This window comes from Anas platyrhynchos, chromosome 5 (genome assembly GCF_047663525.1).
Source record: "Anas platyrhynchos isolate ZD024472 breed Pekin duck chromosome 5, IASCAAS_PekinDuck_T2T, whole genome shotgun sequence".
Taxonomy (NCBI): domain Eukaryota; kingdom Metazoa; phylum Chordata; class Aves; order Anseriformes; family Anatidae; genus Anas; species Anas platyrhynchos.
In genome coordinates, this window is record NC_092591.1 from 60,697,018 (window position 1) to 60,723,068 (window position 26,051).

The 26,051-nt window shown below is 42.9% G+C and overlaps 1 protein-coding gene across 9 annotated transcripts in view; it reads left to right on the top strand.

Annotated features, from left to right (window-relative positions):
- The first annotated feature begins 22 nt into the window (after window positions 1-22).
- Window positions 23-26,051, top strand: part of PLEKHA7 (pleckstrin homology domain containing A7) — a 133,047-nt gene continuing 107,018 nt past the window's right edge. For 5 of the 9 annotated variants that reach the window (XM_072039291.1, XM_072039295.1, XM_072039292.1 and 2 more), the window contains exon 1: window positions 23,103-23,293. In XM_072039291.1, coding sequence (XP_071895392.1) covers window positions 23,118-23,293 — 176 coding nt within the window. In that variant the 5' untranslated portion in view covers window positions 23,103-23,117. Of the gene's footprint in view, window positions 180-328; window positions 406-525; window positions 584-23,102; window positions 23,294-26,051 lie in introns of those variants that run through there. The other 4 variants (XM_072039294.1, XM_038179301.2, XM_072039303.1 and 1 more) reach the window with 1 other exon arrangement.

Below are 26,051 nucleotides of genomic sequence, written 5' to 3' on the forward strand. Positions count from 1 at the left end.
CGTGCCTCCGGCGGCCGCGGGGGCGCTGCCGGGCGCTGCGCGTCCCGCACCCCCTCCTCTCCTCTCCTCTCCCCTCCTCCCGGCCGGCCGGCGAAGATGGCGGCGGCGGTGGGGCGGGAGGCGCTGCCCCAGCACTGGTCCTACGGCGTCTGCAGGGACGGCCGCGTCTTCTTCATCGAGTGAGGGGGCGGCAGCGGCGGGAGGGAGGGAGGGAGGGACAGGGACGGGGACGGGGATGGGAACGGGGACGGGGAGAAGGCGGGGAGGAGCAGCCCGCTGCTAACAGGTGCGTCTTATCCGCTTCTCCCCCCCTTTCCCTTCCCCGCAGCGACCTGACCCGCAGCACCACCTGGCTGCACCCGCGCACCGGGGAGCCCGTCAACTCCGGCCACATGATCCGCTCAGGTGGGTCCTTCCTCCTCCTCCTCCTCCTCCTCCTCTGCTTCACACTGCGAGGAGCCTAGCCCTCACCCCTCTTCCCTTTTTTTTTTTTTTTAATTTTTTTTCTCTCGCTGCCTCCCACAGACCTGCCCCGCGGCTGGGAGGAGGGCTTCTCTGAGGAGGGCGCCAGCTACTTCATCGAGTGAGTGAGGCGGCGGGGGCGCGACCCTCCCCTCCCCACCCCATCGCATCCACCCCATAACGTCCCAACCCAGCCCAACTCACCCCATCCCGACCCGGGGGGCTCTCCTCAGCCCTTAGGGGGCGACCCGAGCCCGGCACTGAGCGGCAACAGGTTGGGGGTGTGTGTGTGTGTGTCCCGCTGCCCGCCCGGGGCTTTGTTCGCTGAGATGTGCTGTAGGAAACGGGGTGCTGCAGGGAGCCTCCTTGGGAAAGGCAAACGCCACCTTACAAGTGCGTGTGCTGAGGTGAAAGTCGGGGTTTTTGGTCAAGTTGAAGTAAAACGCGGAGGCGCTGTGGGGAAGTGGGTGTGTGGCACCTGCGGTGCCTCAGCGTCTCCCTTGGGAAGGCTCAAAGGGAGAGGAGCTCCAGGAAACTGGCCCGAACGGGCTGGAAAATGCTCGGAGAGCCTTGCTGCTTCGGTAATCCAGGCCACCCGTGTGGCAGAGGTTTGGTTGTGATAAGCCAGAGCGTGCCCCGAAAGCCGTGACAAGCCCGTGGCTTACAGCGAAGGTCAAACTTCGAAACCGCCCTGTGCCGGGAGCAGGAGGGGTTGGCCGACCAAAAGCACCTGGAATACCTCCAGTGTTGGGATGTTTGTCAAACAGCAGCCCGGGGGATCCAAAAACACTCATCCAGGAAGCAGGAAAGCGCCAGGCAGCGCCTGTGTGGCTGCCCCGAGGAGCCCTCAGGGTGCCGGGTGGTTAGGTTTGCCCTCAGCTTGTGCATGTGAGATAGCAGCACGGCACCGGGGCGGCCGCTCTTACCCTGCAGGCAATGCCTGGTGCCTCGAAAGCAACGAATTAAAAGTCCTCCTGGTCCCACAGGTGGCCAGTGGAACCCTAAATCACGGTACCTGTCCAGGCTGTCAGCGCAGTGTAAACACATCCTTCACTCAAATACAGAAGCACAAGCTCCTGCTTCTCAGGAATACACCCATTTGTTTCTCTGTCCCGTCCAAAAATTTACTCAGGCAATTTTTAGATCGGCTTATGGTTCCTTTTCCCAGCTGCTCTGTTTGGAAGAGCGTTCTTGTATCTTGTTTGTCAGGCAATTACAAAACTTTTAATTTCAGATCCATTAAATTATGCTCACGTGCAGTCGTTGTCGTAACTTGCGCTAATAGCATTCTTTAGCTTGAGGAGGAATCGCTGCGGGTAATGAAATAGGGAAAGGAGCGTGTATTTTAGAGATAAATGAAAGTTGAAGTTGGTCCTCTGCAGTCAAGAAAATGTTTTGTGAGGGGCAGTAGCAATTTTTGGCAGAAATGAGTGCAACGCTGCTATTTCAGACCAACGATTCACCTGATGCAGTATCCTTGTCAGCAGTGATACTTCCCCCAGGACAGCTCCAGCCTCTCTGTTTCCATCTCAGAGTGGAATTTCTCTGGAGTTTTTTTTTTACGTGGACGTGTTGAGTTCCTCTTTTGCTTGTGTAAGCATCAGCATCCTTATACAGGGATTTCCACAGTTCATTGCTCTGTGCGTTCCTACTATGTTGCTTCCAGGTGATGAGTTCTCAGCTTACAGAAAAGGTTACTGGTCCCTAAACGCATGATTTCACATCATGCTATTATCCCATTTCCTGGCATTCCAGTCCACAAAACCCACGGGCTCTTCTTTATCCAGTTCTCTGTATCCTGATAGTTTGCAGTTTGGTGTCATCCACAGAAATTTCATGAGCACGTACTTAACTCTCGCTCCTTGATTACTAATTAAATGAATGGGGCTAGGAGGAGTGCTACAAGTACCTCTCTCTCCTGTGACAGTTTCCACTTTGGTGCAACTTGTTGTAACTTCCTCATTGATCGATTTCTGTATGTATCTTTTAAGTCTGATTCCTATTTTGAACGATTTCCTGTGGGACATGTTGCTAAACATTTAAATACACGTAGGCTAACTTCACTTTCATAACTAATTCCTGGAGCATTAGTAGTCAAAATGCCAGACAAACTGTTGGATGTGAGCTGTCTTTCATTTTAAAAATCAACAATTTCTGCGTCCATTTACTTCCACGTGTTTATTCTTTCCTTCAGTACTCTGGACAGTCTCAAGACATCACGTAGTAAAACAAAGGCTTATAATTATAAGCTGGTCAAGTTTAATGAAACCAGTTAAGCTGCTTCTCCCCTTTCCCCATGCTGGAAGCTCTGAAATTTCCAGAACTCCACTTCTGATGGGTAGGAGCTTTCTGAATCCATGTGCTCTGGTTTATAATCTGGTTTTTGTTTGTTTTGTACCAGTGCTGTTTGATAGTTTAGCAGCTGTCCTGTACATTGGGGTGGGGGAAAGGGGGCTGTTTTCCCTTTGGTTATTTATAGAAGATGTTTGTATGAAACTGCATGCCTTCTTAGCCTTGTTTTGCTCATCTAAGCACGCCAGGTTCTTTGTCCAGTCCCCTAAAAAGGGCTCTCCGTCTGGTGAATTAGCTGTGGTCCTTCTCTTGTGGTATGAAGTCATCCTTGCTGCATGTGCGTGAGCAGAGTTGTATACCGGAATGAGCTTTTGTGAGTCTCAAACAACAAAAGTGCTTTCTTGGCTTTACAAATTTCTCAGCTTTCTGTGTTTGAGCTTGCTTGCCTTTTCGGGGCAGACACCCACACTGACAGCACATGTGAATGCTGCCAACTGACTGATGCATCTAGAGCCTTCCTTTCCTTTGCTGCTTTTACTTTTAGGACTGTAATTTCTGTTGGGAAGCCATGTATGAAGCTTCATGCTAGTTCTTCCCAGAGCTGCACGTCCAGGTCTTCCTGAATGACTGTACTGAGTGTTTTCCAGGTTTTCTTGATAGTGGCAAGCCCTGTCGGGGTAGTCCTGCCTTTTATACTGGAATCACTAAATCATCAAATAAATGACGTGTACACTGATCTTTCTGAATCTCCATGTGGTAGTTTCAGTAAAATCATACTTTTGCAGTTTATTTGCAACTTTTACAGCTTGCCCTAAGGAGAAAATGGGATAACTTTATGAAGCTTTATGTGTCTTTCTGTATACATCACCTCAATGTCTTTGCTAATCAAATAGTCATGGCATGCTCAGCTCTGCTCAGTACAGGTACCTGTTATGAAAGTTGGCAATTTTGTCACCTTTGCCTGAACTGTGAGACTTTTTTTTTGTCTGCATGACTTATTTCCTTTGGATGGCAAGAATGTATGAAAAACAACAATTTAACTTTTTTTTTTTTTTTAATTTTATTTTTAACCCCAGAAACAGAGTATTCAATTTGCTTGGCTTGCATTACTTTCTCACCTCTCTCTTTGTCCTGTTTTGTTTTCTCTGCTGATGTTTCTGAAATATGTTGTGCGTGTTGGGCAACTGCTTTATGCTGGAGTTGCTACAGAAAGAACATTGCTGAATATAAATGGGATTGAATGACGATTTACAGCCCTTGCTAGGGTTGTTTCAGGTGGCTGGGTTGCTGATGTGAAGCACGGCCAGCAGATGCTTTTGGGGAAGGAGTTGTGACATGCAGGGAAAAATACAGGTGATAGAAACGCAGCACATGTGTGCATTATAGTTCAAGCTTTTGTTTCAATTTGCTTGTTGTCTTTTTCTGATCACCCAAAAGACTTTGGGAAGTTGAGAAGCACTGAAAATCTAGAATCCCTTTTTGTTACTTTCTTACAGTTTTGAAAGATTGAGATGTCTATGGATGGAACAGGATCTGTTCTGCCACTGTTAATAGCTAGCAGACTTGTATTAAAATACGTTTAAAAAGCATACTGCAAGCTGTGGAGGTTGTTCTAGGCTGCTAAAATAATACTGCGTGTCACAAAGGTAATACTGCATTCAAAGCGTAGCTTGAAGTTAGGCACAAGCACGTGGAAATCAGCACTTAAATAACCGAAGTTAGCCCTTTGACTGCTGAAATCAGTTTTGAGGTGTATCCAATTTGGGATCTTCCTCAGGTAGCAGTGGATGTACAAGAGACAAAAATTTTAAGGGCCATTGTTCATAGCAGAAGTCTGTAACTGTTTGCATAATGAGCCTTTTTTTTTTTTTTTTTTAAGCTTTTATCATGTATAGGAAGGTACCCGGTATGTGGTTTCAAGCATTTGGACGTATTAAAAAGGGGAATTGGTGAGCACCCAGCTGAAGCCTGTCTTTGTAGCTGTGGTTCTGTTCTCCAAACGCATCCGTTCAGGTACCTTGTCACTGGAAACCGTCCCGGAGCCTGGGTTTGCTTCATGCGGGCTGTAGATGATACCCAGGTGATGATTATTTAATCGTAGAAGGCGGGAGGGGAGGAGACCATCTGGAGGGAGTTCAGCCGTTGTGATTATCTGAGAAGATTGTTTTATAAGCTCATTAATAAATGCACCCAACGTGTTTCTTTTGCCCTACAGAAGTTGATGTCTTCCCAGTTCCTAGCAGAATGTCAAAGGCTGCTGCTTTTTAGGGGTTGTCTAGGTGGGCTAAGGCGCTACTTACTGCACAGATGCCATGGCCAGCTCTAAATGCGTTTGTTTTTTTCTTACCATGTTTCCCGTGGTGGCTCTTGCTATTGAAGTAGAAGGTCCTGGGGCACTTAACTCCTGTGCGGAGGAGCAGTGACATCCCTCGTGACGAGATCTTTGAAGCAGAAGATGTTCTTTGTGGTTTGTGGACCCGTGCTTACATTAAAGGTTTCAATTAGCATGTAAGTACAGAGTGGTGTGAAATCCACCTGCGAGGAGCTGGCCAGGGTGAAGCACCTCGCTCTGTCCTTGCTCTGCGTTGCCAGTTTGAGTTGCGTGGAGCTCCTGGAGTGGACTGAGAATGCTGTAGCTGGGACCCCCTGCTCACTTACCCAACCAAAGCATGAGTTGCCACCACCATTAGAGCATTGGAGGGTAGGCTCTGGCAAAGTGAAGGGGCTGTGCATGTTCTGAAGTGTTGTGGAGAAGCTTTTGTGGAAGGAAAAGTCTGGTTGCACATCACCAGCTGAGGCTCTGGTTCGGATAAACCTTGGTAAGGAGTGTATGCAGCTCTCTGTAGGTCATGAGCAGCTCCTAGAGCTCAGAGTTGCTCTTGAGGGGACTGGACCTCATCGGAGTAATTTGTATATGGGAGGAGAAACAGAGCATAAATTTACAAGTGGAAGAAAAAAGCTAGAACTCGGTTTTGCTGTGGAATGTGAGGGTAGGAAAAGCTGTCCCATCCTGCAGCTCTGCAGGAGCAGAGATGGTCTTCAGCGGCCTCTGCTGGCTCACTGGCAGGGAAAATTTCCAGGTGAGGGTGGACCCGTGGTGGCTTTTGTGATATTTTTGTTTTGTTTTAAATTTATGATTGGAAAAGTGATCTGTTCGGACAGTGAGGCAAAAAAGACCTGTATAAAAAAGGAAATTGTATTGCTTGCAACTGTTCCTCTGTATCCTGTAGTCCTTTGCTCTCCAACTCCCAGCTTGATCATGCAGCTAGTTTTATTAAACTGTGTTCTCCTGGGTGGGGAACAAGACAAAGGACTGCTGGACCTGCTGGGTGTTCCCAGAGGAACATCACGTGCGTTCCTGGGGGGGCAAGGAGTGGACGGGGGAGGCCCCAGGGTTTGTTTGTTTTTAAACAAGGCTGCACCAGAGCTGCCTGGCTGGGTTTGGCCAGCACCGTTTGCCCTTCTTCCAAAAGCCACGCTCAATTGTGGGGAAAACTGAATGTTGGCTACCTGAGGACACCAGCAAGACCTCCTTTAAATGACATTTCCAGCATAATTCCCACTTAGCTGAGGTGTTGTTTTGGTGTTGAGTGCTTCTGACAGGTAAAGTTTGTCTGGGAAGCAGAGGGATGTTCTTTTGTCCTGGTTGGGGTTGTTTGACTGATGCATTGTAGCTCAGAAAGCAGGTTAAGATTTGGCTCTCCAGAGCTGCTGGCATCCTCATTACTTGTGAAATCATTCTTCTAAAATCCCCGCCTATTTTGGCACGCGTTCAGCTCCTTTAGCATGAATCTGTCAAAACCAAACTTGAGTCATTCAGCCTGATTCCTGCAGCAGGATCAACTTCTGCACTTGCTGAGCCCGTGGGCACCTGAAGATGTGCATGTGTTTGAGGTAGGTTGCAGGGAGGCTTTCAGTGCTTCAGAAAGTCTCACTAAAGACTAAAAATAAACACAATTGTAACATGTAGGTTTAGCTTTAGCCTTAAAAAAAATGTTTTTGTCATCTTGTGCTACATTTTAGACTGCTGTTAGAAGGGTGTAGTATGTCTGCTGCATCAGGCGAGGAAATAGGTGAGCTATCCAACGCTTCTAATTTTGTTTAGTTACTCAGTTTGCCATCATCTCAAACATTTCCATTTCATTGGTGCAGACTAAGTGTACTGCTTTAGCATTGTTATGCTGCATTCCCGTGAGGACCAGCTGGAGTGATGTAGTGTCAGGTGTCCTTACCATCATGCCTGATGCTCTCCAATATGACTCTACATTCAAATTCACTGCTAAATCTAATTTGCTTTGACTCTGCCTTCCAGATGTGCTTTTTAATTTCTTTTATGACCTTGGCTTGGATAATGATAAAAGATGGGGCTACAACCTCATTTTATTTGTAGCTTAATTGTCTTTTCCTGCAGCATTGTTTGACAGTTCTAAACCTTCTGCTTTGAGACATTGTCCTGAGAAGCAAATTTCTAATTAAAGAAGTTAGAAACCAAAAAGAATCTGGTTAAGCTCCCAACCCGTCTTTTTTTGGGTGTCTGCCACGTAGTACTTGGCAAGAACATCACTGACTTGCCTAGACAGGTGCAAAAGCTTGTTGCCAGTAGGTAGTAGCTAGGTGCTTTTCTTCCTGAAGGTTTCTTCCTTTACGCCTTTGTTTTCCTTGTTGCCTATCTGTATCTGATGGATTTATCTGTAGCTTTTGAAAAAAATACAACCACAAATGCCAAAAAGTTTTGAATGAGTTTTGGATACACTGCTGAAACGAAGGCTTTGAGTAATACTAAATCATATTTACAATGCTGTGTCAAGCCAAGACATTCATCATTACTCTGTATTCACTTCCTAGAGGCCAAATATCCTGACCTGAGAAGAGAGCACTGAGCACTCCCTAAACATGCATTGGTGTTGCAACACGCAGGTGATTTACCAGCAGCTCTGTTTAGACCGGGACTGTCAAATATGACTAAGCAGCAAAGCTGCCCATAAGTTTCTGCTTTATTTTATCAGAAAAAAATGTAGGGCTACCGGCTTTTTGCAAGCCACATATTTCTTTCAAAGTGTCATGGTTTCACAGCAGGCTCCAAACTGGCCAAATGCTTGAGCAGGAACTTGCTTTTCACTGCAGTGTTTCTCTGCCCTTTTTCTGGGTGGAAGGCTGACTCATTTTGGTGACTTCAGATGTTGGTGTTAACATCACAGAGAGCACAGAAAAGCTGGAGGGACTGTCTGTTTGTTTATCAGCCTGTGTAGATCAGAAGTCAAAAGGCCAATGTATAATTATTATTATTATTATATATATATATATTTTTAATAGATATTAAAAGGTGCTTTTTTAAGATGTTTTAGATGTGGGCTCTGCGGGTTAATTTCGTAGTGCTCAAGTTCAATGCCTACTTTGGATCAAAGGGAAGGAAAATGGGACTTATCCAAATACTTAGAATAAGAAATTTGCTATTTTATCAGTGCCTGCACTAACTGTACTACTGAGTGTGGCTCACTATATGTAGTTTTCACCGACTGGGAAAGCAGCATTAATATTTTCTTCATATTTTTCTGATTGGGAGTCATAACATCGGCTGTTTGTATGGGGAGATGAGACTAACAAAATCTTGTCATAAAGAGTTGTTCCGCAGTGGATGTGGTGGTTCAAAATCTTGTTGAATTGCCTACACTGAATTAAAATTAAAAGCTGCAAAATAGCAAAACCCACTTTTATTAGCTGACAGTTCCCAGTTAGTTGGTACTTATTGTTGCCATCTCAGAATATCAGCCCTTGTAAACATCACCGATTTTTTAACTGTTCTTAAGGATTTTTTTTTATTTTGTAAAAAGAGTTTCTATTATCTATATTCCATTTTTATGTGATTTTTTTTTTTTTTGCTTGTTTTCCAGTTAAAATGTTCTTCCAGTTAGGACAATGGTCTTGTCAAGTGGCTTAGGCCAAAGTTTTGTTATCCTTCCTTGCAAATCTTTGGAAGATGAAGCTCTTTAAGTGCTACTTTTGTGCTTTTCTTTTTTATCATGGGAGTCCTTGAATATCTGAAACTTTTTCAGGGAGTGATGAGACTTATTCCTTCAACACTGTGCATGTTGTCTCAGTGTTTAGTTTTGAGTAGCCTGATCCCCTTCCTTTTGCTGGTCCAGTTAGTTGTGGAGGGAGTCTCAGTTCAAGTTCATTTATATATATAAATAAATTTTTTTTTAAAGACCAGTGAAATCACCCTATGAAACTATTTTAATAAATAGATTACAGGCATCAAATCAGGTTTTGATGCATTTGTTTGACAGCGTACTCAGTTCTCAGTTAAAATGCGAAGTGGTTCATCTTTACTCAAGTGTTAATATCAAATGTTTACTCTTTAGGGTCTCTACCTTGTTTGTTTTGCTCTTAAAGCTGAGTTGAGTGGGGGAAAGAAAAGTTAATTACTGAGCTGTCCGGCAGTGCCATGTGATGAAGCCAGTACTTGTGTTTTTGACCATCAGTTCTTCTTTAAAGTGGTTTCAGGGAAAAAAAAGACAAAACAGCCATCACCTAAGCAATTTTCTGCAGCTTTTGCTGCATCAGTATTGCTTGTAAGGAATCCCAGTGGTTGATTGTTTCTGTAGATGCAGCAGGCAGCTCTTGTGCTTGGCATGCTCGTCGTTTCACTGGTCAAATCTGTGGTTCTGGTAGCTTGAGAACAAATTCTTGCCTGGTGGACAGGATGCAAAATGTAATGGTGTGAGAGGGTTGGAAAGCTTTCTTTTGTAATAGTTGCAAATAACCAGTTCTATGGTATTGATAAATAAAGAGGGCTGAAGAGAGAAACCACGGGGGAAGTTGAAGTTTCTTTATGAGAATAACGTGACTTTTCTATTCCCTCACAACAAAAGCAGCAGTCACAGGGAAAGGATCTACAGATGCCAACAGGAGTCCAATTTTTACAGCTCGTCTTCCTTGACAGACCTAATTAGGGAACTGCAGTTAGCACTTTAAGGGGTGTCTGATTACTAGTGTGCTCCTCCTGTGGCTCTGTGGTAGGAAGACAGCAGAAGTTCAAGAAGAAGGTGATGTAGAAGTTGAATTAAGCACTGCCTGAAACCTTTTTTTAAAAAAAGCAGATGCAGATTGTGTTTTTAAGTGATGTAAGGAATAAAGCAACAAGACTTTGAATTATTAATGTACAGAAGAGAATTTTGTTTGTGTAGGGAGATGAGAAGGCTTGGAGATTTGTTGAGGCTGTCACACAGCTCTTTCCAGAGTGGTTTCTGTAACTATGATGAGGTACGTTGTAAATAAGCCTATTACATTTTTTATGTGGGCGTAGGAAAAAATACATTTTTATTGTTAATGGCCTGTTAGCGAGTATTATGTTTGTTTCCTGTAGAAAGAAATTTTCAGATGGCTTATTCTTGATGAATTTTCAAGATTTACATGATCAGAAGCACAATAGGAAGCTCTATTAATGGGCTGAATAAACTGTGATGACTCAAACTGGGCAATGCAGACAGTCAGATTAGGAATAAAGTTCAATGTGGACAATTTTTTTTTGTTTGTTTGTTTAAAGTTAATGCTAAATTAACCTTTTGTCATTTCATCTCACCTTTAGGAGTTGTGGTACTGATGACGAACATGTTTTCCACCTGTTATCAGGTCTGCTTAATGGTTTTGGGTGAAACCAATTGAGAGAAACATGCTGAGAATGCTGTTCTTAGGGAATTTCAGCATTTTGTAAAACACATAGGTGAAAAGATAAAATAAGGACAATTTTATGCTTGATTAATTTAGCCAAGTTCTTCAGTATTCTGTCACACGGTTTCTTGGTTCTGCAGATACGTAGAAATCTGCTGACCTCTGCAAATATATCAAAACTCACACTTCTGTTGTATTACTTATTTCGGTGTTTTGTTCACTCAGCTCAGCAGCTTCCATGCCAATTAACTTGACGTCCCATTTACTTGGGCTGCTGAAGTTTTCAGCGAAAATGCTAAATTGGTGTACGAGGCTTGTTTACCAGGGAGGTGACTGGAATTTGGAAGAAGGTAGGAATTCGGAGTGCCAGTCTGTGAAGAGTGCCCATGTGAAGATTTAGAGTAGAACAGCAGTGTTAAAAAAAAGCCTTTGTGTTGCCAGCTGGTTTGAAGGTAGTTAACCTGTTCTTCCAAAGTTTTGGGGTCGAGCCCTGTTCAAAAGGTATGAAATAAATGGTTAGGAAAGATTTGGACCTGCCATGTAGGAATGGAGTTGTGTACAAGCAACCAATCTGCCTGGAAGCTTTTAACTACTTGTGAGGTAGACAAAAACAGTTTCTGTCTAATAATCAAAGAAACTTATTTTTTGTGCAAAGTGGGGTCTAACATGTAGCATTAGGTGCAACTTCTGACTTCAGAAGTGAAATTACTTCCAGCTGTTAACCTTACCCTTCTTAACAACTGGAGTAGCTTTCTTTATTTGTAGTTGTTTGTGTGTCACATTTTGGATTTTTCTGAATATAGTATAAGAAATCTTTCAGAGGTTATTGCATGCTGCACCCGTGTTTCCAGAAATGAATGTTTGGTGATGTGGAGTAGAGGTCCCAAAACAGCTTAAGTCATGGCAACAGATATGTGGGTCCCACTTGAATTTCATTTCTGAGTTGAGCCGAAATAAATCGTTTCTTATGGCTACATTACAGAAATAGGCTTGGGAATTTCTTGATCGACTCTTTATGAATGCCTCAGATCACGGTAAGCAGTAGATCTTGATGTCATGTTCTAATTTCAGACTGCTTTTAATCTCAGTCTGTGAATTTGTTCTTCTGTTCCTACCTGGTAATAAATTGCAAAAAGAACAGGAGTGGAAGTGTTTTCCCATAGTTTTTCTCAGCTTCTGTCATAGCTGTTGACTAAATTAGCTGAATAAGAAGAGGAAATATTTTCTCTGTGCCTGCCAGGAAACTAAAGCATTAAACAAACTTTGCAAAGTAGCACAGAGGTACAAGAATTATTTTATCGCCGTGTGTTATGGGCAAGTTAAATTAACTCATTAAAATGTGAAGTTTCTGATAGTGTAGGAAAGATTTGTGCAGTATTGTTGTGCTTAAAGAATCCTAACTGCATACATTTTGGACAGCTCTTGATCACATCAGGCTCTTGAAAGCAAGCCTTTGCGCTTCGTTTGCTATTAGGGGAAAAAAACAACAACACAAAACCAACCAAACACAAACCCAGAATTTTAAATTCTGCATGTATGAAAACTAAAAATCACGTGACTTATTTTTTTCTTCATGTTATTCCATCTAAGATAGCAAATGCATTTATAATGGCTTCCGTTCTTTAAGAAAGATGCAGAGCTCTGATCTTGGAAGATTTGAACAGTGAAATTATTTTCACTACCTAATCAGGTGGTGTTTAAATGTGGTTATGTTAAAATACATTTATGATGATGTACTTAACCTCCTCCTCATCCTTTAAAGAAAGTATTCTTCAGAAAGCTCAAGCAGGTCCAAGACTCTAAGGATTTGTGTAGTGAAAGCTTTTTTTGTATCTCATACTAGGAAAATCTTCTGAGAAGTGAGCACTTGCCATCTTTGTAGAACAAGATCATCAAAAAACACTGCTTATTGAGACAAACGGGTTTAAGGAAACGTTTGTGTTTTGGGTATTTTTCTTGATGCTGAGAAAAAAAAAAAAAAGATCCCAAAGCTTTGGTAAACCGTAGGAAGAATTCTGTCTGTCTTACCTTTTTTCCTATTTCAGCTGTTAGAAGGTCAGTAAACTTCTAGCTTGTAGAATTGTCCTGTAAATTTTCCTTTGTTGTTTCAAGCGTGGTTCACCAACCTGATATTCACATAGACTCGGGCAACTCTTGAAGCATTTATTTAAGCTGATAAACCATGAGGATGGATGCTTGCTTCTCAACAGGTGGTTAGAGGGGAAGGAGTTTACACCTAATCTGAAATGCCAGGGCAGAGGAATGGCCTTTTAAGTTTTCTAGCTCTAGATTGTCCCTCCGCCCTGCCTTCCCCAGAGGTGTTAAGAAGCAGTTTCTACAGGGCATGAAAAACAGGTTTATATTTAGGTAATGCTTCTCTTTTTTAAAAAAAAAAAAGGAGGTAAAAAATAAGATAAATCAAGCAGCGCGGTGCTGAGCTGATGGGTGTTATGGGCTGAATGCTTGTTGCCGGATGTACCAGGAAAGCTGCTTGAAGAGGAAGCCGTGCGAAGCTGCAACACCACGGATCGGAGTCTGAGGTGTGGCTTCACAGCTGTTTCGAGGCAATAAGGAAACTCAGTGATTTCTTTTTCTCTTCTTTCCTGACGCAGACCACTCCTTTTATATGGGCGTGCGTGCGTGTGCGTGAGTTCCTTATATTCCGCAAGCAATGAAGGGGAGAGAGCTAAAACTATATGAAAGGCTTTGGCTTTGGTAGCTTGGGGTTTTGACCAGGTAACTGTTTTTTTTTTCCTATGGGATGGTTTTACTCAGTGTCTGGTTGTTAACACTTCCTTTCAGGTAGCAGGACTGCGATGTAGAAAACAGACACAAGCTAGGATAGCGGTGAAAGAGAACATTGGTTTATTGATTTCAAAAGGGTGGAAAAAATCGATTAATCTCGGAAACAAAAGAGCTGTTGAACTTGTACACCTAGAAGAGCGCGGCTTCGTGATTCTTGATCCTCGTCTCTTTGAGAATCTTTCCCAAAAATGCAGCATGAGCACAGCGATCAGAACCACCCTGAGACCTTCAGATCCCCGGTGTGGGCGTGCTGGGTTGGTACGTGGTCTCCCCATTCTCCTGCGGAGCTCCCCTGACCCCTCGGAGGAGCTTTGCAGTGTGCTCAGCGGGCTTTGTCCCCCGGAACCTGCTTGTGTGCTCCGTGTCAGCCGTGTGCGTTTGTGTGTTTCCATGACCACTGCTTCAGTGGATCTGTGATTTGGGCTGGGAGGCGCTCCCGGGCTGCAGCAGGACACAAGGCAGCCCGCTGAACAGTGCACGCATCCCGCTCCTTGCACCACAGCTCCACACAAACCAGCTCAAAGAAAATGCTTAGTGATGCCTGTCCAATTGTTTTTTTTTTTATTTTTATTTTTACGTCCATGGTCTACTAAAGTAACAAAGTAATTTTGCTGATGTTTAAGTAAAAACTTTATTACAAACATTTTTTAATAAGTATTTTTAGAAGGGATTTTCCCCTCTCAGGCTTGCCCCTTCGCTCATCCTTTCCACTGAGCAGTGCTGCGTGTGGCTTCTCGAGGGTGGTCGGGGGAAATGCGACCATGGTCTGGGTTGTCACAAATTCCCTGGCAGCTGAAATCTGGTGCTCCTGTGCTGACGAGCAGGGAGGAACAGAGCAGCACCTTTGGCGGCTGACTGCCCCCATAGGAGCAGGGCTGTGGAAAGGGGCTGCTGGTGACTTCTCTCAGCAATAATCCGGCGTGCTGCCAAGTGTGGGAGGAGAGGAGGAGACCCCTCCTCAGATAAAGGACCTGAGGCCTGCCCGGTCACTCCTGACTTGCAGAGAAGCCAGTTTCCTTTCAGGAATCTGTCAAAGGAGCAGTGCTCAGCTCCCGGAGCAGCTTTCCCAAGGACTTTGATTATCCTTAGATTTACAGGAGGGACCAAATGCTCCCGCTACTTACGGTAACACTCAAAAGAACCACGTAGAGAAACCAAGTTCAACCATTTCTTCAGACACTAGACAATGTCTGCAGTTGAAGCTGAGTTTTTTACATGCTTTCCTATTTCATTTTAGCTTCAAAACAAGACCTGAGAAATACGTGCTTGTTTTAAGCTGTTCTTTGCAAGAATCGAGTACAAACTCTGCAGGCTTCTGCTGGGCCACAAGAGGGCATTTTTGGTGCCAATGCTGCTGCTGCTGCTAAGGAATAAATGTGCTTTTAAATGTCTCACTTTGGGTGGATTCTAGAAAAATAGAATTGACACGATGCTGCTTTTCTCCAGGCTCCTTAGTTTCATAACTAAAAAGGAATAGTTTGAGGTCTTTGTACTCCTTGTTAGCGTTGAATTGTTCAGTGCTTTTTGTAATTACATCAAGCCCAAGTATTCAGAGTAGGTTCTTTCAGATTCTGTCTTCTGTGCCCGGTTAATAAATAAATGATTAAATAAATGATCTGCCAGGTGGCGATTACAAAGAATTAAATGGGACGTGGAGAAAATAGGATGCTGTGGGTCTTTCTGCAACAAGTAACTTCAGTAAGGTGATTCAGTGTGGACGATTGTCCTCAATCTGAGTTGGAGAGCTTATCCAACGTGAAACCCCTTGGGTTCTGTGCATCCCTTAGGAAATATGGCAGTGAGGAAGGGCGCAGAAGGCAGATGAATTGTTCTGGCGGGTTGGATTTGTTATGCCAGCACAACTAATCTGCAGGGGCTTTCCGATCTCACTGAGCATAATTGTGGTAGGATTTAGTGTGTTTGTTTTTTTTAAATGTGTTGATTTAAGCCTTGCAAACCATTGCTCATGCTCTGGGGCTGGTGGGAAGGCATTTACAAATACTGCAAAAACAACAGCGGAAATGTGAGGCAACAAGTCTGTCTGCAGCTAAACACAGATAGGTTGTTTAACAGAGCTTTTGCTCAACCAAATTCACAAGGGAAGTGAAACAAACAAACAACGCCCGTCCTATGCCTCTTCTAATCAACCCATGCATTATTAGTCTCAAAGCTTTAAAGTGCTCTACAGGCAGACATGATATTTATTTTCAATGTCCATGAAAATTAAGTTACAGGAAGACCTTCAGCTTTATTTACTTCAATCTCTGGCATTTTTTACTGTTGAGCTGGCATTCTGAAATACACAGGGTCACGAACCCAATTCATTCTGAAGTTGTGCCTCTAAAAGTCAGTGGTCAACCTGGACAGACCGGAGAGCTGGGCGATCACCAACCACATGAAGTTTAACAAAGGCAAGTGCTGGGTCCTGCATTTGGGATGGGGCAGCCCTGGCTGTACGCACAGGTTGGGCGATGAGACGCTGGAGAGCAGCCCCGCAGAGAGGGGCTGAATGAAGCTTCTGAATGCTTCTTCTGGAGGGGTCCATTGGCACTAATAATTTTCTTCCATCAGCTGAATAACACGGTTGCTAACTTTTAATAATGCTATTCTGTAAGATTTGCCATGGTCCATTATGAAAAGCATTCGTTCTCCTGCTGATGTGGTTCTCTCTTGGGATTTTATTTTATCGCGCTGTATATTTTTCCTGAAATTTATGTGCTTTTGCACTCGGCGTGCCTGCTTTTGTAGCTTGCTTGCATATAATGAGATTATTTCTTTGCTTGTTTTATTCCTAAGAAAACCTACTTTATTGGCTTAAAAAAAAAAAAGAAGTATGTGAAAACACTGTTGTAATGTACGTGCTTTGCGAAAAGAAATAGCAAACTGGATGCGTGCTGAGAGCAAGGCTGTCCCGAGCAGCGTGTTCAGCCGGGCCGTGCAGCGCTCCCGTGCCTTCTGACAGCTCCACTCGAGGCTGCTGTGGGATGTTAATCCCCTTGGAACGAGCAAGTGCGTGTGCTGGTGGCTCGCCGTGTTTACTCCCTGGGAACAATGTTGTAGTCATTAGGAAGTATTTATTAATGCTAGGGTGGTGATTGCAAACATTTGGTGTATTCCTCGTTTCCCGGTTTTAGATCTTTTTGCCTTGGTTCTGCACAGAGGTGCAAAAAGAGCCGGTTCTGAACTAACGCTGGGTTCTTTGCACAGTGTCAGGGGCAACGATAGGAAACACAGAAAGCTGCTGCAGATCGGGGTTTGCCACGTGCTTTTAAAGAAAATGTGTCTGAATAAAAGTGAGTAAAGGCTAATCAGTGCTTGGCTTCCTGGATTCGTAAAGTGTGTTCATGGAAGAAGTGCTGTCATAATTGGCACCGAGTAATTATCATTTTGACAGTGTTAATTGAGGCTTTGCTTGCATTACTCACAGAATCTGTGTTGTCCCCCTGTACAAATTCTGCTAGAAACTGGTGCTAAACTGCAGGGGAGGTTGGTGGAGGTCCAGAGCCGTACACCTCTGCAACAGATGTCCGTGCCCACACACAGACGCGTGGCTCGGATCTCAGGCTGCCAATGAAGCTCTCCGTCAGCAGCCCTTCTGCTCTCAGTCTCGGGCTGGGAACGATGACAAGTTGTGCTTGCTGTATTTAAAAACAAACATACCTTCCCTCTTCCCACACACGTGCGTGTGGGAATGACAGGGCTTCCCATCAGCATCGGCGTAGAACTAGAGGATTTGTATCCGTACACGTGAGGAAAAACCACGTGGGGTTTGTAGAAAGTGAGGCACCTTCCCTTCTGGGATTACTGTATCACTTCTGGTGGGAAATAAAATAGAGGAGCCACCAAAATAATCAATATGGCCTTACAGGACATAACAAGCACGCCTGCTTTGTGGTTTAAAGCCAGGGCCAGGTCCTGGGCACGTTCATTTGGCCATGGTGTACGTGTTGCTACTTGCGGTGCTCTTCAATATATCATGTGCTGCTCTTTTATTGCAGACAAAATTGTTCGGTGTACAGAGCAGAGTGCCTCACCGAAGGCATTGTACTTTAATAAAATCCTCTATATGTGACGTTCCAGGGTTTTGAGAAGGAGGAAGCAGGGGAAAATAATTGTATTTGCCCTGGACAAAAATAGCCTTTTGACTTGAGTTCCGTGTCTTTATTCCTTAAAATGTATCAGTGGCTTCCAATTCCTGCGCTTAGAGTAGCTGAACAATTAATAACAGCATGTATATCAAAGCTTTGCTTGTTTACAAAGTCTCTCCTACAAATATTTAATAATATGGTGTTAAACATTTCCTTATTCTGTTTATTTATGATATTTGGCACAAAATAAGGTGTCTGTGCTGTCTGTACAGGAGGTGTATGTACTGTGACAGATAAGGGCAGTTGCATTTGCTGGCCTATTTCCTCGATGGTTGCAGGGGGGTGTGCTGCTATCTTCAACTACAATGGATGGTGTCTTGGTTCGTTAATGAATATCAACATTTTTTGGTGGTGATTCAGCTGACGAGATGACCTCAGCGGTGCCTTTTTAGAAAATGGAATTTCTTCAGCAGTTAATGTTCAAACTTGTCGTGCGTTTTCTGGCATTTCTTTAGGCCTCTTGTGGCAGACTTGTTGCTTTGGGCACGAGGCTTTGCCAGGTCTGCACGGCTGTTACTGTAGCTGAGATGTTGTGTGCCCACAGCTTCAGTTGCATCACGTCAATGTAATTAACTCTCATTATGTGTGCCTCGTAAGTTCCATTCAGTTATCCGAGCTGTAATCATCTGAAAAAGCAGGGGAGATGCTGTTGTGTTCTGCAGCCACGCAGAAGAAACGCAGGAATGTGTACACAGCGCTCTGGTTTGTGCTGGGCAGTGCTGGAGCTCGGCAGGCAGCACGGCAGCCTCCAGGACAAGGACACCGAGAGTCTTGCAACGAAGACAAAGGTGTTGGTAAGCCACAAGAGTATTGACCATGGCCACATGTAGAAGGAAACACAGAGGGAAATGCTTCACAGTAGAGGAACTGAAGGTACTGGATTGTTTTATATTAATTCTGTAGATAGAGGTGCATCCATTGCTCCTACAGTGATCGCCGAAACAGCCCTCTCTTGAACCAGAAGTCAAAGTTGGCAGTTCAAGAGCTTTGTGTGTTGCCTGTAAGCAAGGTACTGATCTTGAAACTACGCTTTTCAGATCCCACCACCCTTCTCACCAGCGTTGCAAAGCCGGTGAGTTCTCCATGCCTACAATGTTTATCCAGGATGTGCGTGTCATCCTTTCGGATATTTCTGCCCCACTACACGTCAGTAGTGAGTACTAGTGACTATATGGACAGAAAGAAGGAAAAAATGGCGTGGGAAACAGAGCAAAACTTTTAAGAAGTATACGTTTGTTTGCTTGCACACTAGAGATTAGCATACTTGAATGAAGTGCTGAATAAAAACTAAAGGTTTTATTCTGTTATTTTCTATCCCATGCCTTGACTTTTTCTAGAAACTGTTTCCATTCTCTGAGGTAAGCCCACAATCTCTCTCCCTTTTCCTTTTAACGAGCTTTTAGTTATATTCTTCAAAGTAAGCTGAGTGTGCTGATGGTTGTGAGAATTCCTAAGTGAAGTTTTAAGCAGTGGAGAACGAGGAAGGACAAATAATGTTCTGCTGAAGTGAAAAAACTAAATTTATTGACAATTAATGTATTTATAATTACATAAACATCGGGCATGTTGCAGATTCATTTCTGTGCATTGTCACACTCTTGACATGCATTTCTACTGCAGTTTAACTCTTGAGGTGTTTGAAGGAATGTATTAAAACTGGGAAAACTCGACTCTCAGATTTTAAAATTGAATGTTTTTATGAAGGAAACATCATTTCTGCCTGTACAGAAAATATCTTATCTTAACATAGACAAGCATTTAGTAAAAGAGTTATGTTTTTAGGCTCTGTGGAAGTCCTTTGAGTGCCAGTGTACAGCTTTGGACTTCTGTACAAGTCCTTAATGAATGGAATAAGTGACAAAAGTTGTTTTTAAGATGGTTTTCCACATAGCTTTCTGTCCATTTTTAACTAAGCTTTGAAAAAATGTTATTTGTGCTTGTTAAGATGTTTTTATGCATCTTTGAAAATGGGAAACTAAAGTGAAAAGCAGTTTGTAAGGTAATGTTTATTATCAGATGGAGTACTTGTTACTCTGTGTGTTGCTTCCCCCTGTCACAGCCTACAGATTTCTCTTCTCCATCCCCAGTATTTTGATTAGTAATGTTTTAAAATTGTCACTCTGAAGAGCTAGTTATGGTTGGTGATGCTTTCCCTTCATGTGGTGACTAAGTAATTTTTTTTCAACTTTGGAGTACGAGTACGACCAACTACTTTAAATGGTCTGGGCGATTTTGTTACAGATAGAATCAAGTAGTCAAATTACAAGTCAGTGTATTCTCCCCATGTATGTGTGTGTGGGAGTTGTATACTGTCTAATGCCTTCCTTTGAAAAATTATTTCCATATCTAATCTAGCGCAAGCTGCAGTCCTGCCTTAGAAAATGGTTCAATGCTTCTTTGCTAGGCGTTCTTGTGATATTAATTCAACCTTTTAAATGAGCTTTGAGATTTGGCAGAGCTTAGTGTTCAGTGTCTCCTTCCTTCCTTTATGTTGCTGGCTGTTCCCAACGTAATCGGATCCTGAAGGCTCTCGGTAACTGGCCGATCTCACTTACACTCTCCAGTATCTCTATAACCCTCCTCAACAGCATCATTTGGTTGGCAAAGTAGTCTGCTGCAGCATTTTCTCAGTCGCATTTAATCTACAGACATGCACATTTATTTATTTTCAAATGTTTATACCGTATATATAGCTGTTGATTTGATAACTCATTAAGTTTAAATGAATAATTAAAAACGGGCAAGTTTTAGAAGAGAGAAGCTTCCTGGTGCTGAGCGAATGCTGTGTGGTTGGATCTGTCAGAATAAACACTGCGTGACCTGAGGGGACTCAACAGTACGCTGGTCTTGGCTGAAGAGCATTTGGCTGTTGATTTAATAAATTATTTTGGTATTTAATATTTCAGCTTATACAACTCTTCATTGCAGTCTGAGAATAAGCACCTTTGGTAGAATACTTATGTTTGTTTCTGCATTTCAGGACAGGTTTGCATACACGTGTATGTATATAAAGCCTGTTAATACAGTTAGATTAAGAATGTAAATGGAGAAGATTAAGGATAAATTTGATCCAGTCTTGAAGCCATGAGCTAGAAATCATGCACTTTTTCTTTTTATCCAGCTGTAGACATCTGTAGCATTGAGATGGTCGCTTTCAGGTTCATTTGTGGGCAGCAGAAGAAAGGCATTTCTAGGGCAAGTTCATCTGTCTTAAAGTGTCTACTCTATAAAATAGATAAATTGTTCTTCCCAGTTCCCTTTCCTTCCTCTGTGAAGTGCAGTGCATGACTGGCTCAGCTGCTGACGTGCAGAGCTGTAGAGGCAAATCCCCTGCTCTGTCTTAGGTGAAAACTGAAGGTGCAGCTGCTTTCTACCAACTTCTGCAGCCAGTGCAGGTACAGGGCTAGCAAAGTCACGTACTGCTCTCACTGTTCTGGGTAAACAGCTTTTCTTTCCCAAATGCTTTCAACGAACCTCCTAAAATTGGTACCCACTCGTCAGTTCTGGGGCTTGTTGAGTTGGGTCCGGAGAGGAGAACTTCATCCTTGTTTTAGCCAGTGCTTGCAGCTTCCCCTTGCCATGGGACTGATGGAGGAACGAGTATTTATGAAAGAACACAGTAGTGTTGACCATTTAAAATTCATGTTATTCTTTCAAAGCGAGTGTTTGCTTCTGTGTTGTAACATTTCCTATTATTTTCTTGTTCAGCTAAGATACTCTCTGGGATTAATCAAGGTTTTGATTCTAAACAGATTGAGATATCTTGCTGGTTTTCAGTGGTTGGGCTGGCTCTAAAATGCATTTTGCCTGCATACAATTAGGCTCCTCAATGAAGTCCCCACTTTTGCTTCTCATTTATGACAATAGCTGTTGTGAGCTTTCAAATTCCAAAGCAGTGGCAAAATACTGTCAGCACAGCGAAGTGAAAGATGAGGAACAAGAGTGACTGCGGTCAGAAAATCCATGAAGAAAGCATTGGGGGTAGTACAGTACCTATTTTGAAAGCAAGATGATGATAAAGCTCTTCTTCAGCTTGTAAAGCATATGGGGAGAAGAAACAAGGCTTTTGGAAACAACTGCCCTTGAGTTGTTTTATACTTTTGGTTTCTCTTCTTGCTCAGCCTGCTCTCCTCATCCCACCAGAAGCGTGTGCGTGGTGTTTTATGAGGAGCTTTAAATGGTGCCCTGAAAAAAAATCTTGTTGCTTCTAAAAACTTGGCAGGAATTTCTTTCTTGTGGTGCTGTTTTTATTAGGGGGATGCTACGTGCTTGGGCCACCAGACAGAGGGCTATTTATATCCAGCACGTGGAAGTGTCAAAGGAATTAATATGCTCCAGTTTCTCAGCATTCCTATAGAAGCAAAGGACAAAAATAGTAAATCACATGCTTTTGCAACTCCAGGTCATTAAAGGTACAATCTCAAGCTTGCTGACTTTGGTGGGCTTTGGAGTATTGTATGACTGAGTTATGGACGCCGATTAATTCAACTTCTCCACCATCATTAGAGGAGAAAGGTGTGAAGTCCCATCCTGGCTGCTGTGGGTGAGAAGAAGGCAGACGAGCTAGCTAGTAAATCTCAGGACGGACTCAAACTGGTCTAAAACTGAGCTGTCAGTGAAGGGGATGCTAACATTTCCTTTACAGCCTGATGCTCCAGCTCACTTCTTTGATCTAGGTGAAAACTAAATCCTCTGAGAGGTGAGTTTCAGCCGAATCATTTGCTCCTCACCTCACTGGAGGGCTGCACAAGCCCCAGTGGGGGTGCTGAGCAAGCACTGGGAGCACAGGAGGTGGGACTGCTCTTTTCAGTAGCGATGGGACCTTTGGTGGACTCGAGCCCTTCACAAAATGCCCATTTAGTGGGAGTGCACGGCAGGTGAGAATTAAGTAGCAGAGATTTAGAGTACCCAAGAGACTAGGCGTTCCTTGAGGTTTGGCAGCTGTCCTTGAACAGCTGCTTTATATACTTCCCATTTGAAGCCATTAATTTGATGATCTTTTTACACTCGTTTTCTGAAATATCTCTTGCCTAACCATAGCTTTTTACACCTGTCGCATCACTGAGCCAAACTGAAACAGTTTCAAGTAAATAAAAACAATGTAGAAGTAAAACAAAATAGTTTACCTGTGAAAGCCTACCTTGGTTTTCATGTGAGCTTTGAAATGAATTTGGTATGGCAAAAATCCTCTGACAGAGATAGGAAAAATTAACCATTTTTTAAGTGACGTTTATGTTTATGAGAAGAGCTTTAAGCTCTTGAGTGTTTTTTTTTTTTTTTTTTTTTTTTTTTTTTTAATAAATGGGCACTTTACAAATGCTTTCAGTTAATGGATTCCTTGTGCAGTTTTGAATACAGATATGCGTGGTTTCAAAATAGCTTAGGCTTTAAAGTACCATTTACAGAGTCTCATTGTTATGTAAGGATGCTCAGACACTCCGCCTAGGTCACTGATGGGTTCGGATCCGTAGTTTGGGTTACAGGCTTCCCTGAAGAGAGATGTGGTAGTGCTGGTGTTCGATTTTTTGCTCCCTTTGAGATTGGGAAACTGAGTTTGTTTCTTCTAGAACTTTGCAAAATGCCAAACCATTGTTTTGGTGTGGAGAGGGTTACTTCTGTGAAAGTTGGATGTTTTGGTCCTTTCTTCCAAACAAGAAATACAAAGGGACACTGAGATCTCCAGCCGTGGTGGGTGTCTGTGGTTGCTGCAGGGACACCACGTACATTCCTTCCCGTGGAATGCACTTGGCGTGGCATTTCACAAAATGGGCTGCCAAACAGCTTCAGACAAGAGCAGCTTATTTCCAGGGATGGCCATCCTGCGAGGCAACACGTCTTTCCTACAGCTGGAGAGAAGGGTGTGCTTCTAGGTATCCCGGCAAGCAGGAGGATTGCCTGGCTGTGCGTGGTTCCTGGTGAGCAAACTGGAGGGATTTCTCTGCACATGTACCAAGGATTGGTTTGGGTTTGTTAAATATTTCTGTAGTCACGTTGAAAATCGCAGGTAATTTGCAGTCTGCTGCAGTCTGCTTCTTATGCTAATACAATTCTGTTTGCAGGGGTGTAAGAGGGAAGCCTGTTGTTGGGTTTATTGATCTTTGGGGTATCGACAAGCTGCAAAATAGTTTTCACAGATGGCAAAACAAACTCGGGTGTCTAAGGTAAGGTGGTGAATTTGGATGATCTACTTCTGTAACTCAGTGAAATCCAACAAGGAGCATAGGTTTTGTCACTTGTTGTAGTTGCAGAACAAATCTTACCAGAACACTTGGTAAGGAGTTGTATCTGACAAAGCCTGCCTGTTTTCCTGTTTGGGGAGGGAGAGTTGGTGTTTATCTCCAGAAAGAAACCCCTTGGGTTGCATGAGGTGCTGACTGTGGCCTGTGATCACTGGGAGATTACAAACTAAGCTCCATGGTGTCGGTTGTGAGGATCTGTAAGTGATACAGTACTGTTTAATGTAAAAGTTTGTGATTTTTCTTTTTTTTTATAGGACAGACTGCCTAAAAATGTTTCTATCATGCACTCCATTTCTTCCTCACTGGAAGCATCAGATTTTAATTAAGGCAAGATCAAAACGATGTTTGGTTAGCCCCTTTCTGATGAGGGGCTAGGATTTTCAATATTACAAAAAATAGTTCAGCAAGAATAAAGTTACAGAAGCAAATTAGATACTCAAATTTAGACAAAAATATACTTACAGATTTGGCAGTGAAGCAGAGTATAAAAATAGATGTTTCTGGATACGTTTTACAGAATATGTTTAAGCCAAGAAAATTTCTTGATGACTGTGTGAATTGGAATGGTAGATGGTTATATATGGCCTCAAGTGTTCTTCAGACATCGAGAGAACAGCAGTACTGAAATAAAGTGTAATAAAATTCTTATCTGAGCCCGTTTTAGAGAGACATCCTATTTTACAAGTAGAAATAACTTTGAAATCTTCGTGCATCAAAGGGCTCACTCTTTCAGATAGGTCACGAGCATTAATGCTTCTGACAAAGTCTTCTTTTGCATGTTCTGGATTCAGAAGAAGGTGGGTTCTCTGGATTTTTAAAGGATTGCCAAATGTTCTGGAGCTGGAGAAGCTGAATTTCTAAGGGTGTGCTGATATTAGTGGCATGCTGTTTTGAAATAGTCTTTTTTTTTTTTTTTTTTTTTCCTTTTCTTTACTGAGTTCCATTTCTATGGAAACAGATACACTGTAAGATGCTTGTAGAGAGGTACTTAAAATTGCCAAGTAGTAATAGCAGCATCTGAAGAAAAGATGGAGGTAGCTAAATTAAGCACTCCTTTAACTTTCTTGTGTTAACACAGGATGTTGCAGCCTTGTTGATTCTTGTTTGATTCTTAGTTTCATTTGCCATCCCCTCATTCCTGTACCCAGTTATGTTCTCTGAGCTGCGGAGTTGGGAATAATCTTGGTGAGACGGTGGGTAGCAGAGGACTGTAAGCCTCTGGAGCCAGTAGAAGAGCTACGAGACTGCAAATATAGCTGCAGGGCTAAATATTTTAACCAGAGAACCAAAGCCACCTGGAGTCATTGTGCGGGAGGCTTGGCAGGGACATTGGTGTGCATGTTGTGCTCGTAGCTAGCTAAAAAGTTTTCCAGGAAAATAATAATATTAATTTTTAAAAGCTCTGAAACTACATTTTAATTGAGAATGCAAAAAAAGTTAATAGGAGACTATTGTAATCAGTTATACCTGGCTCAAACTTCTAAGTCCTTTAAACTTTTAAGTCCTTGATACTATTGAGGCTTCTGACCACATTATCAAAAGAGAATTGAATCCTTATTCATGTTGATGCTAATGCAGGCACATGTCAGATATGCTGTCGGTAACTCTGCTTTCTATCAGCGTATTGATTGTAATAACCTCTTTGCTTCCACTTGAAATTTTTCTCCGAGCATGAGCTCGTGGCTTTCCTGCAGCACCGTAGAAGACAAAAGCAAATAAAAATACCGTGGTTCTGTCACCGCTTTCTTCTTGACTTGCTAATTAATATTCTGATTGCTTGTTTTGTTAAGTGATGGCTGCCAATGGCATTTGTTGGTAATTTGAGTGAGAAATGAAGTCAAGGAGCAGCTTCATGACAAAAGGATGGTTTCCTCCTTGCAAGGTGTGCTGTGAGATTACACGGTTCTTTTTTCATAATCTTGCCTGTCATGAAAACAGTGAGTGAGCAGTACTAGACCTATGCGGCTGAGCTTCACCAAATGGATTGGATGCTCATGTAAATTGCATTTATGTTATTTCCCCGAGCCATGTCAGTGACAGCTTTCAGACTTGGATTCGGTATTGCTTTGCTATTTCAGAAACGTTGCGGGAGAGCTATTTGGCAGAGAAGATGGAGTTTCATGGCCACGTTACTCACCAATCTTCAATCAACAATAAATACTTTTAAAGGGTTTGGGCTTGAGAATTATCACTCTTCATCCTTTGATGTACAATACAGGTGTCTACAGTAATAGCTGGCATTCACTGATAAAGGCCAACATCCAACCCCATACGTGAAAGGCTGACTGTAGTCCATGGATAAGTCCAAGTAATAAATTTTGCCATAGAAACTTGTTCCTAGATTTGTTGTCCTTTAGAGAGCAGAGCCTGTTTATTCATCTTTAAAACAAACCAGCAGTTGCCAGTCCTTTCTAAAATTTATCCAGTCTGCTTC